General features: G+C 37.2%; 1 protein-coding gene, 1 long non-coding RNA gene and 1 other non-coding gene across 8 annotated transcripts in view; 1 reads left to right on the top strand and 2 right to left on the bottom strand.

Annotated features, from left to right (window-relative positions):
- Positions 1–669: 669 nt before the first annotated feature.
- On the bottom strand, positions 670–780 carry trnal-caa (transfer RNA leucine (anticodon CAA)). Its single transcript has 2 exons — positions 743–780; positions 670–715 (listed from the first exon to the last, which is right to left on the bottom strand). It is a non-coding gene; the product is annotated as a tRNA-Leu (tRNA).
- Positions 781–2308: 1528 nt separating this feature from the next.
- The window catches only part of pdzd8 (PDZ domain containing 8), a 52759-nt gene continuing 43160 nt past the window's right edge, over positions 2309–11907 (top strand). Inside the window, exon 1 of one of the 2 annotated variants that reach the window (XM_065255218.2) lies at positions 2309–3417. In XM_065255218.2, coding sequence (XP_065111290.1) covers positions 2531–3417 — 887 coding nt within the window. In that variant the 5' untranslated portion in view covers positions 2309–2530. The remainder of the gene's footprint in view (positions 3418–11907) is intronic. The other variant, XM_065255219.2, reaches the window with a different exon arrangement.
- LOC135737405 (uncharacterized) lies at positions 8745–11796 on the bottom strand. 5 transcript variants are annotated; one of them, XR_010528471.2, is made up of 8 exons: positions 11170–11796; positions 10846–10905; positions 10634–10748; positions 10462–10533; positions 10248–10362; positions 9878–10147; positions 9471–9567; positions 8745–9390 (listed from the first exon to the last, which is right to left on the bottom strand). It is a non-coding gene; the product is annotated as an uncharacterized lncRNA (long non-coding RNA). The 5 variants fall into 5 exon arrangements; XR_012335278.1 differs by having other exon boundaries at positions 10248–10357; XR_012335279.1 differs by having other exon boundaries at positions 10462–10486.

Raw genomic sequence — 11907 nt, 5'->3', positions numbered from 1 at the left:
CAATCTATCCTTCACACCGACCACTACTGTTTTCGCACTAGACTAAACCAATCAATCACCAGTCGATGGCTTCCTGATGAGTGCTGTATTACTATTTTTTCGCTTTCTTCCATTGGTGAAAAGTTTTTTGTTTTCACCAGTGCCATATTACCGTGCTGTGATATTACAATATATTGTAGTATATTGAAGATTTAGTAAATTGTAGTGAATTGTAGTATACTATAGAAAGTATATTACAATAATTACTACACTTTGTTCATATATTTTGTTAATGTATGTTTATAGTATTCTGCAGTATAATTGAACTGAAGCAGATAAGTACACTTTCATATTTGTTATGAAAAGGTTCAAAACACTATAATATCCAGGAATTTTACCACAGTTTAGTAAATACTAAATTATATAACAGTATTTTTGAATGGATACTTGACTGTTGTGCTCGTTAATTTGTCAGGATTTAATTTAGGGATTTTGCTGGTAAAATGGTTAGATATTAGACAATCTGGCTTTACAGCAAAGCGCTGAATGATCAATCACGATATGTGAATGATTGATTTTAATATTTATATAGAAATCGTAACGCAGAAAGTTGCTTTTATATTACTTAGTTTTTTGTATAGATTATATATACAACGCAAAAAACTATATTATGCCTCTGTAAAAAGCCATTGTCAGAAGTGGGATTTGAACCCACGCCTCCATTCGGAGACCAGAAATCTCTTTAGTTGAGAAGGTTCACTACCTTGAGTCTGGCGCCTTAGACCGCTCGGCCATTCTGACACTGTAAAATGTATTCATATATAACATACTGATTCCTTAATCACATCGTACTCAAGTTTTCAAAACATTATATTCAACTAAAACTTACGTCGCAAAGTATATCACACTGTAGTTTTTATACGATGATTAAAGTCTATTTTATAGGGCCTGTTGCAATGTAACGTTAGGCAATGTCTTATAAAGTTTATGGCATCCCAATTCGCCTAAGCTTATACTAAGTTATGCCCTAATCTTATGTACTGTTTTTGTGTTGGGAAAGTACATACTTTTGAGTTCAGAGCAACAGTATGTACACACTATGAAGCCAAACTAAACTCCGCTGTGTAACAGCCGCTTAAGGTTGCATATGGATATCTTAGTAGACTATCCGGGAACTTTAATTAAGGATTCTCATTTCAACATACAACGATTTTGGGATATAATAAGTCTAATGTCGAATACTATTTAGGATGGATAGTATTCGAATTGCGACGTAGGGTATGTTTGCCTGGTACTACTTGCCGTATCCAGCTGCAATATTTTTGCCCTTCCATTAGATGGCGCTACAGCAATTATCACCTCTATTTTGACCAGTTTACTAATCTATTATAAATGTGTGTCTCTGGGGAGTTGCTTGGACAGAAATAGATCAGATTTCCATCACCACTGAAACATGAGTTGATAAAGATCAAACGGGATTTGTGAGAGAATATTGCAGCCAGCCAAGACCAGGATTCTCAATAGTTTCAATCAGGTTAATGGATGCACACCCTGTGAAACACTCCACAAAAGCAGTATGAAAAATGCTTTGAATTTTTATATTCAGAATAAACTGGTGACAATCGTCGATCTTTATGCATCAGTCAGTGGTAGTGCGTTCCATACTGAAAAAATCCAGCAAAGACCAGCATAAGCTATTAGCTGGTTTAAGGTGGTAGTAGCTGGTCTAAGCTGGTCCTCCCAGCCTGGCAAAGCTGGTCAAGCTGTTGGGTCAACTGGTCTTCCAGCTTAAGTCCAGCTAGACCAGCTTAAAAAGTGACCAAAACACAGCTAGACCAGCTTTTTGGGATTTTTCAGTAGGGTTAGCAGCCCAGAAGGTCAAGGGTTCGAACTCACAATGCTGATGATAAGAAAATGTTTACCTTGTAATGCCCTATAAGTTAAAGTTTCTGCTAAATGCAAATAGAACGTGTAAGCAGATGGAAAATGTAACATAACATTTTGCAGATATCTGCTTTAAAACAAATAAAAATAACAATAACAACAATAATACAATGATTTAGCTTTTTGAGCAAAAGAAAAGGATCAAGTGATCAGGTGGGGAAATTATAATATACTGATTTGATATCCAGCCCAGAATTAAATATTTATAATAAGTTTACTACTTTATCTGCTTGCATCGGTTAAACAAACAGATGAAAGTTTTTCTACGGCCATTGAGAAAGGATCAAATGAATGACACAAAGTTACACGTAAATATTATGATTCTTGTATCCCATTCATCTCAAAGGTGCGGCCTCGTTACCTTGGCTGCTGAGTTCACAGCCATACGCCTGCTAGCGGGCAGATTTCGTCATGACGCAGGACTCCATTGCGTTGACGCGTCGTTACGTCCAACCAATCAGCAGCAGTTTCCTAAGCCCAGGAAAGAAGCAGATGATATGGCAGCTTTGTGAGCGGCCAGGTGGAACTCGCTTTTGTTTGATCGGGCTGACAGCGGATCATGAGCACACTCTAACCCGCACACCACAGCGGGGATCCCGGTACAAAAATGATATATCTGATATTAATTTCTGCCTTTTCCGGGGCAGTCGTGACGGTCCTTTTGCAGCTCTTACTGCTATACCGGAGGAGCCCCGAGCCTATCGCGAGGACAGTGCAATATGTCAAAGCGGTTCCTGATCCAGCACTGAAGGATTACTTTAGCAATCAACAAGCCGAACCAACGCAGCAACAACAAGAAATCGCATCATCTGCCTCCAAACAACCAGAGGCAGGGTCTCCCAAACAGCAAGACGCCACTGTCTCCGGTAGCAGCCCCAAACAACAGCCGCCCTCGCCACCACCTTGTCAAAGCGACCCCCAGCATACGTCCAAAGCGGAGACGTGCGACTTTCTCAACGCAATAATTCTGTTTTTGTTCCGCGAGCTGCGTGACACTCCTGTGGTCCGACACTGGATCACCAAAAAGATCAAGGTGGAGTTTGAGGAGCTCCTCCAAACCAAGACAGCCGGCCGTTTGCTAGAGGGTCTCAGTCTGCGGGATATATCCCTGGGCAACTCGGTGCCCGTCTTCAAAACAGCCAAACTCATGAAGCCTGTGGCTGTCAATGAGGACAACATGCCAGAAGAGCTCAATTTCGAGGTTGACTTAGAATATAACGGCGGATTTCATCTGGCCATCGATGTAGATTTAGTGTTTGGCAAATCTGCGTATCTGTTTGTCAAAATGACCCGAGTGGCGGGCAGGTTGAAGCTGCAGTTCACCCGTATGCCTTTCACGCACTGGTCCTTCTCCTTCCTAGAGGACCCGCTCATAGACTTCGAGGTAAAGTCTCAGTTTGAGGGTCGCCCTCTGCCCCAGCTCACCTCCATCATAGTGAACCAGCTCAAGAGAGTTATCAAGAGGAAGCACACCTTACCAAATTATAAAATAAGGTAAGATATTTGTGTCTTTCCTGCTGAAAGACATATTATGTAGTGTTTTGCTTCTAATTCCACTAGGATTAAATGGTGGTCGTTCCCATCTGGCATATAACATATTTCTACCAATATAACCCAACACAGTATAGAGACCCACAGAGACCAGTACAATGTTCATTATAACTATTAAATCCATTAGAATTTCGAACCGGCTAAAAACGTTTCAATTGTTGTGTGAGCTGCATTGCTGTGTGGGTGAATTGCAATATCTCTTGCCCTCCCTTTGCTTTTGACATGTTATTAAAGAAAACAGCCTTCTGAATGCCCCTGCAGACTTTTAGGTTTCATTACAGACTTTTAAGGCTGTAATTGAACCATTTTGCTTTGAGCAACATCTACTTTTTTTTAGCTAATCTGAACAGTAAATCTATCACAAGCCTTGCTTGGAATTGCAGCAATAGGGATATCAAGAGGCAGAGAACCCAGTGAAATTTGTGTGCATATCTGAATAAGGTTGTGTGACCAGACAATTAATTGGAACTGTAAGAGTGCTATAAGGCCTGTGTGCGTATTGTAGTATTTGTGACTTTTAAGCAACAGGAAATGCAGTCCACCTTCCCCCTTTTGCTCACGATTCCCTTTTACTTAGACCATATTATTGACTGTTAAAAGTGAAAATATGTCATGGGAGTTACTTCCTGTTAGCTACAAAATAAATGAATTCTGTCTCTGTGACTAAATTTTTTAGCCAAGCCTTTGAATGATTCGTTGCGAGAGTCATCCTCCTACATCTTACTGCTGTCTATTACTCAGCAATACTTGGCATACCAAATCCTTTGGGAGCCAATAAAACATTCAGTCATCTTAATGAAGGTTTGTAGATTGACAGGATTCTGTCTCAGCTGCAGTGTTTTTTCGGTTTACCGTTGCCTTTGTAAGTCAAATGTAAACAGTCAGCAAGTGCACAAAATGGTCTGATTTTTGGCCTTTTGCTTATTGGTTGAATCACTCGTCTTTCTTGCTGGTGTGCTTATACTGTTGACATACTGTGGCTGTGTGTCATAACGCTTCTTGGTTTAATCATGATGTCAAACACAATGCTTGGCACAGCCAGACTTAACACAGACAGCAGCAGTGATTTTATTTATTTGGTTAATTATAGTGTCTGAAAACATCTAAATCGGTTAACTCTTCATCAGTGTGGTTCCCGCTGCATTTGATCTTTGACCTCAGAATTGTGAGCTGTAAATTAAATCACTGCAGTTTTTGAGTGTTACACGTAGCTATTGATCAGCGTCTTAGTGGTAGAGTGTGATTATTATAGTATAGACTTCAACCCTTGTTGATGATGTCTTTTAATAACATCCTAAACAGCCTGCTATTGGTTCTGTGACCTCTGTTATTCACCATAAGACTCATGCTGTAGACCCATTCATACAGATTTTACGAGTTGGCCAATTTTATACATTCATATAAATTAAATTATACAAAATTTATGATTATTTCTAAAACCCCTAAACCCAACATCACAGGGGCAACTTACAAATTTAGTTGCAAAAAATGCAGAAATTGCCATTGTGTTTGGTTTAGTTGTCACACTTTCTGAAGCTGCAGTATACTCTACCCAAAAATTTCTCTGCTATGTGAGATGTTTAAATATTACATTTTTATGCATTTGGCAGTACAATGCTTTCAAGCTAGATTTTATCAGTATGTTTGTTCCCTGGAATTTGAATCCACAACCTTTGTGCTACCAAACTGAGTGCCAGGAACAGTAACACACTTTTCTCAGTATTTGCGCATTCCCAAAAGTTAGAATCACTTCATTGATCTAAAATTAATTGACGACATTGTACAACTGATGTTTCCTCACTCTTTGGGGTGTATACTTGAATCATGTGACAAATGCTGTTAAAAATGTAAGCACTCAGTAAGCACTTTTTGTTTGAGGAAGAGCAACATGTTTTAAACCTCTCTCAGTAATATCCACCCATGTGCTTTAATTTTTCGCATCAGAACAGAATCTTGCCTGAGTCATGCTTTTCTTTGTCGGACTATATTGGTGTTTGCTTTAGGGATTTAAGATTAAAAGTACTTAGTGTTTAAGATTTATATTTTCTCTTTTAAACTGTGTAAACTTCAGAGCAATTTCATCGCCCAGGGACGATTCAGCAAGCAAGGGGGTCTCAATAAGTTGCAGTGCGGTCTTTGTGGGCTGGATGTGTCAGATGGAGGAGGTGTTCAGAGCAGAATAAGAGACTAGGGGTTGTGGATTGATAAAGAAAGAGGTTTTTGTTGGATTTATAGTTTTTTTATGATTTATATAACTCATAAGGGAGACTATGATTGGGAGGGAATTGTTCACCAAAAAATCTTTTACATCACAGTAAATGGTGACAAAAGCTGGTGACATAGAAAATGAACAACATACTAATTTACCCCTTAGGCATCACCTTACCCCTATTGAGTGAAAACTACACTCTTCAAAGATTTCAAATGATATACAGTTTGTCATGATTAAATAAGAATTCACATGCAAAAAAACACTAAAGTAAAGGTAGGCGTCCCGCTGGCGGGACAGTGACATTTAGCAGGATCGAAACTTTTTTAGGCACACCCTCTTCATAAATGAATCAATTAGTCTCCCTACATAATTTATTTAATTTGACACTGTTAAAATGTCTATTCTAGAGGCTTAGAGATTTCCAACGATATATAGTTTGTAGTGATAGATAAAAATTGACATCAACAATATTAAAGTAAACGTAGGTGTCCAATATTGAGGACGGCGACGCTTAACAGTTTAAATGAATGCTGACTTTGCACTGATTCAGTGATTGACTGATCAGGATTCTCAATGCAGTAAGATGTGCTCATTTCCTTAGCAGACCACCTTTTGTGAACCTATTATGCTTATCCAGGTCCTTTATCCAATTGTGGATCTTAACAGACTTACAGACAGGTCAACGGAAGGATGAACTTTAACCCCTTTCACACACTGATTCCAGAAAATTGCCAAAACACATCCCGGAATTGGTCACAGGATCAACCTCAGGTCCCTCCAGATCAACATTCACAATGAAAAATATCCGCAAACTCGAATGAAGCATAGATCAGGGAGCTCCTCACTATCCGCACTGAAGCTGAGATTGTTTGCCAGCTTAATGGGATAGCTCACCCAAAAATGAACATTTGTTACTAGCATTTACTCACCCTCATGTTGTTTTAAACCTGTATATGTTTCTTTATTCTGTTGAGTACATGGAGGCATTTTGATAAATGATTTTAGCAAACAGACAACCTAGCATAGATGTATTAACCCAACATGTGTTCTGTCCAATATTTACCCAGCATTGGCTTAAAAATAACCCAGCAGAATTTAAACCATAGTATTTGTTTTTCCAACTAAGGAAGTCAGTGAGTCAACTGTGTGCTTACCATTATTTATAAATAAATCTTCTTTTGTACATACATGTTTAAAACAACATGAGGGTGAGGAAATGATGACAGATTTAAACTATCCCTTTAATGAAACAGGATGTGATGCGCTAGTTTTGATCGAATTAGATAAGAAAATATATGAGTGTTTTTTAGAGAAAGAAATTGCAGATCATAATCAAACTTAAGACCCTTCTGAATTTCACTGTCAGTGTGAATGACAAAGAAACAATCCAGGTACAAATTATCAGTGTATTTTCTGGAATCTTTGTGTGAAACGAACTTTCGTTTAAAGTTATTATAGGTCTGTTTAAGTCTAGCAGCAAAGTGATGCATATTTATATTAAATTATATTAAATTGAGGTGATATTAAATGTGTTCTCAGTTTGTCACGCCACAAAAAATTTGTTATTAAACACCCAGCTTAATATGAGTGATGTAAAAACAAGTAAATGAAATAAGGAAAAATATGCACGATTATCTGCTCTCAAACGCTGTGGTTGCGTCTGTTGACATTTTTAAAACCATGCCCACTCACAGGAAAGATGCGTCTCTCTCAACTTTCAAATACTGCTACAACCTGAATGTTTGCTTGTGACATAACAGTAAAGTATAAAGTAATAATGTAAACTCACTGTAGTGTAATGGAGGTAGTGTTTAGGACACAATGTGAGAATCTATAAAACCACTACATAGTGTGATGTAATCATGGTGCAGGCAGGCTTGGATCGGCTCCATGTCACAGATGGCAAGTTAAGTTTAGCGTGCTTTTGGCTTTTAAATGAGTCAGCTGAAGAAGCCTTCAATACCATATTGTTTTTCAAAGATTTTTTGTGAGCAAGCATGTAAAATATGGTATGGTAAATTGCCGGTAATAATAACTATGTATATGTGCTTTTGCAATATCTGTCCTGTAGAATGGACAAACTAATCTCCAGTTACCCCATTTGATCTCTTTTCTGGTGTCTCTGCATGTCCAGCTGTTATTGATAGGTGTTTAGTGACAGCTTTGTGGTCGAGAAGATGAAGTGACTCCAGGCTGGTGGGTTTTAAGCGGCTTCCATCAAGTTGGGTGTGATCTATAAAATACTGAGAGCCCTATCATCTTAGTGCCCTTGAGCAGGGCAGGTAAGATGTGTGTGTGGCTAAGGACAAATTTCCCTGACTGTGCTGATTTAATGGTCGAGTTCCTTAAAGGCATTAGAAAAAAACGCTCTCAGTAGAAAAAGTCACTGTGTTTAATACATCAATCTTCCCATGTGACACTGATTGTGTTTGACTGTTTAAATGCCCAGTACTGGAGAAAGCAATAAAAAAAAGTAAAAATCTGGCATTATTTAACGCCTGTATTCTTTATTATCACACAGCTCTAAGTAGGGACTTGACATGCAGTTTTTTGTGAACGATTGCTTATAAAAGTTTTACACAGATGTTTTTAACCATACTGATATCTCAAATGTCAATATTTAAAATACCCATGCAAGGTCTCTGTTTAAGTTTTATAAACGGTTTTTTTTAATTATGTACATCAGCAATGACATGAATATGTACGGAAGAGGATTAGGGCCACTGGTGAACATTTTTTTCACCAGTGGCCTTAATCCTCTTCCGTAAATATGAGTAAATATAATGACTCTGTATATAGATAGTTTCATTGGACACAGGCATGTTGTCATACACTCTCAGAAAAGAAAGTACATAATTGTACCTTTAGGGGTACAATGGCTTGTCACTGGGGCTGTACCCTCAAGGGTACAGTTTTTGTACCCTTGGCAGAGGGTACAAAATTGTACCCTTGTGATTTGTACCTTAAGGGACCAGTTTTGTACCTCTAGTGACAATTTTGTACCTTTATTTAACAGTACAAATATGGACCCTTCAAAAAGGGTACACAATTGGCTTTGACAGGGTACACTCATGGTTTTAAAACTTATACATATATCTCAATCTAAATATTGTAAACTTTAAATTATAAGTGCATATGACTCAGTGTATTTGTGTTGGTTTAGCCAATTGTTTAGAGTAAAGGTAAATTTTAAACATTAGTATAAAAAAATGATAACAGAAAAGATAAAATACACAGTGAGTTTAATGAACAATCATTTATTTTACAAAAGGTTCAGATATAAAACAGAAGTGTGCTGTTCAGTCCAAATCATTCACAACATTGTGTTCAGTCACAACATTAAAAACTAATTTTTTCATTTACACTTTACTTAGAAATATATCAAGTATTCCTTTGACTTTAACAGACTGTCCAAACAGGAATATTTTAAAACAAAATCAGTGTGCTGTTCCTTAACCAAACAACATTTAAACATTTTTAACAGGGCCACATCTGTCCTTGCCAAGCAGTGAGAAAACACACAAATATAAATTTTTTCACTGATAAAACTGTGGTGTACTCACAGCATAATGAGTAAATGAATAGGTCCATATGGAGTAACATTTCTTTAGTTTTTGTTGTGTTAATGACGGGTGGTAGAGGATAGTCAGTCAGCCTCCTTAATGGTAAAGATCGAAAACTGCTCTGGGCACGTTCATACTTATCTGTGAGAAAACACAAAAATATGAATAAATTTTCCAATGACAGAACTATGGTATACTCACAACATAAATAAATGTGGTACCTTTAAAGTTTTTGCGTGTGAATGATGGTTGGTCGAGAACAGTCAGCCACCCTCAATGGTAAAGATCCAAACTTGTGCTGGAAACTTTTGTGCTAAACTGAGAAAAAACACACAAATATAAATTTATTTTCCACTTACAGAACTGTGGTGTACTCACACAACATAATAAATAAATTAATAAATGTGGTAACGTTACCTTTGAAAGGTCTTGAATGACTTGAGAACAGACAGACAGACAGACAGACAGACAGACAGACAGACAGACAGACAGACAGACAGACAGACATTCAGTTAATGTTAGTCCTTACTGAGAGAAAAACACACAAATATAAATCAATTTTCCACTTACAGAAATGTGGTGTACTCACACAACATAATAAATTAATGAATAAATATGGTAATGTTACCTTTAACAGGTCTTGAATGACTTGAGAACAGACAGACAGACAGACAGACAGACAGACAGACAGACAGACATTCAGTTAATGTTAGTCCTTACTGAGAGAAAAACACACAAATATAAATTAATTTTCCACTTACAGAAATGTGGTGTACTCACACAACATAATAAATTAATGAATAAATATGGTAATGTTACCTTTAACAGGTCTTGAATGACTTGAGAACAGACAGACAGACAGACAGACAGACAGACATTCAGTTAATGTTAGTCCTTACTGAGAGAAAAACACACAAATATAAATTAATTTTCCACTTACAGAAATGTGGTGTACTCACACAACATAATAAATTAATGAATAAATGTGGTAAAGTTACCTTTAAAAGGTTTCTGTATAAATTACTGTTTGGTGGCGTGTAGACAGTCAGTCAGTCAGTCAATCTCCCCTGACTGAGAGAGATTCAAACTTGCGCGGGAAACGTTTGTGCTAAACTGTGAGAAAACACACATAAATATGGATTATTTTTCACTTACAGAACTATGGTGTACTCAAACAACATAAAAATACATTAATTAATGTGGTAATGTTACCTTTAACAGGTCTTGAATGACTTTGCTTGAGAACAGACAGACAGACAGACAGTCAGTTAATGTTAGTCCTTACTGAGAGAAAAACACACAAATATAAATTAATTTTCCACTTACAGAAATGTGGTGTACTCACACAACATAATAAATTAATGGATAAATGTGGTAAAGTTACCTTTAAAAGGTTTCTGTATAAATAACTGTTTGGTGGCGTGTAGACAGTCAGTCAGTCAGTCAATCTCCCCTGACTGAGAGAGATTCAAACTTGCGCGGGAAACGTTTGTGCTAAACTGTGAGAAAACACATAAATATGGATTATTTTTCACTTACAGAACTATGGTGTACTCAAACAACATAAAAATACATTAATAAATGTGGTAATGTTACCTTTTACAGGTCTTGAATGACTTTGGTTGAGGACAGACAGTCAGTTAATGTTAGTCCTTACTGAGAGAAAAACACACAAATATGAATTATTTCTCCACTTACAGAACTGTGGTGTACTTAATGAACATTAACCAGCTCATTAAAATGAGCCTATTAAAATGAGGCAATAGTGCTGTGTCAATGTCGCGTTGTCACGTCGTATACAACTTTACACAAATTACCGTAACCGAATCAGTATTAAAATGAAGAGTCACGACAAACAACACATTTTTAAAGTTTAAAAATGCTTTAAAGGTTATGAAGGAAGGATTTTCCAGTGTTTACCTGTTAATGCTCTTATAACTGTTGTGTCATCCTCCTGTTGCGTTGCTCTGTGAAACTCGACTCCAGTCAGACCGTGAGATGTGGGGGGATGGGCGCGTGTCAAAATAAAAGCGCGTTTTTTCCATTGTGTGTGAGGGATTTAGTTATTCAGTATTTATTTAGTTTGTAAGTAATGGTTAATCAATTGCAGTTTTTGAGTTCACAGCACAGTTTTTATGAATTGAAATTAACTTTTTTTCATTAAAATTTCAAATTAAAATTTTAAATTAAACACATTGTCAATGAACAGAAGAAAACTAACACTACTTCAAGACCCATGTGCCCAACTAAAGGAAACAAAATTGACACAATGGTTACTTACTTTATTGACCAGATTTACAGCAGTTGTCTAGAACAACAAATAAAAAAATGGCAAGAGGCTGTATCTTTTAGCATTGTACCTTATCCTTTAAAAGAAATGGTACAAAAATGTACCTTTTAATGCTTGGGAACAAATATGTACCTTTTTGACCCTCAAAAAGGTACATACATGTACTTTGAGGTCCAATAATGGGCCCTTTGGGGTACTTTTATGTAGATTGTACCTTGGGGGACAGAAATGGACCCCTACTGTACCCCTATTTCTGACAGTGTAGTTACACACCTGGCTTGAAGTTAACTTCCGGTCTGTGTGTTTTTTTTAATGGCAGGGCTCCAGACTGCCACCAAATGGTGGTATTTTGCCACCAAAATTTGAGA

This window comes from Paramisgurnus dabryanus, chromosome 17 (assembly GCF_030506205.2).
Source record: "Paramisgurnus dabryanus chromosome 17, PD_genome_1.1, whole genome shotgun sequence".
Classification (NCBI taxonomy): domain Eukaryota; kingdom Metazoa; phylum Chordata; class Actinopteri; order Cypriniformes; family Cobitidae; genus Paramisgurnus; species Paramisgurnus dabryanus.
Note: the sequence above shows the minus strand (reverse complement) of the source record. Positions and strands in the feature narration are given on the sequence as shown.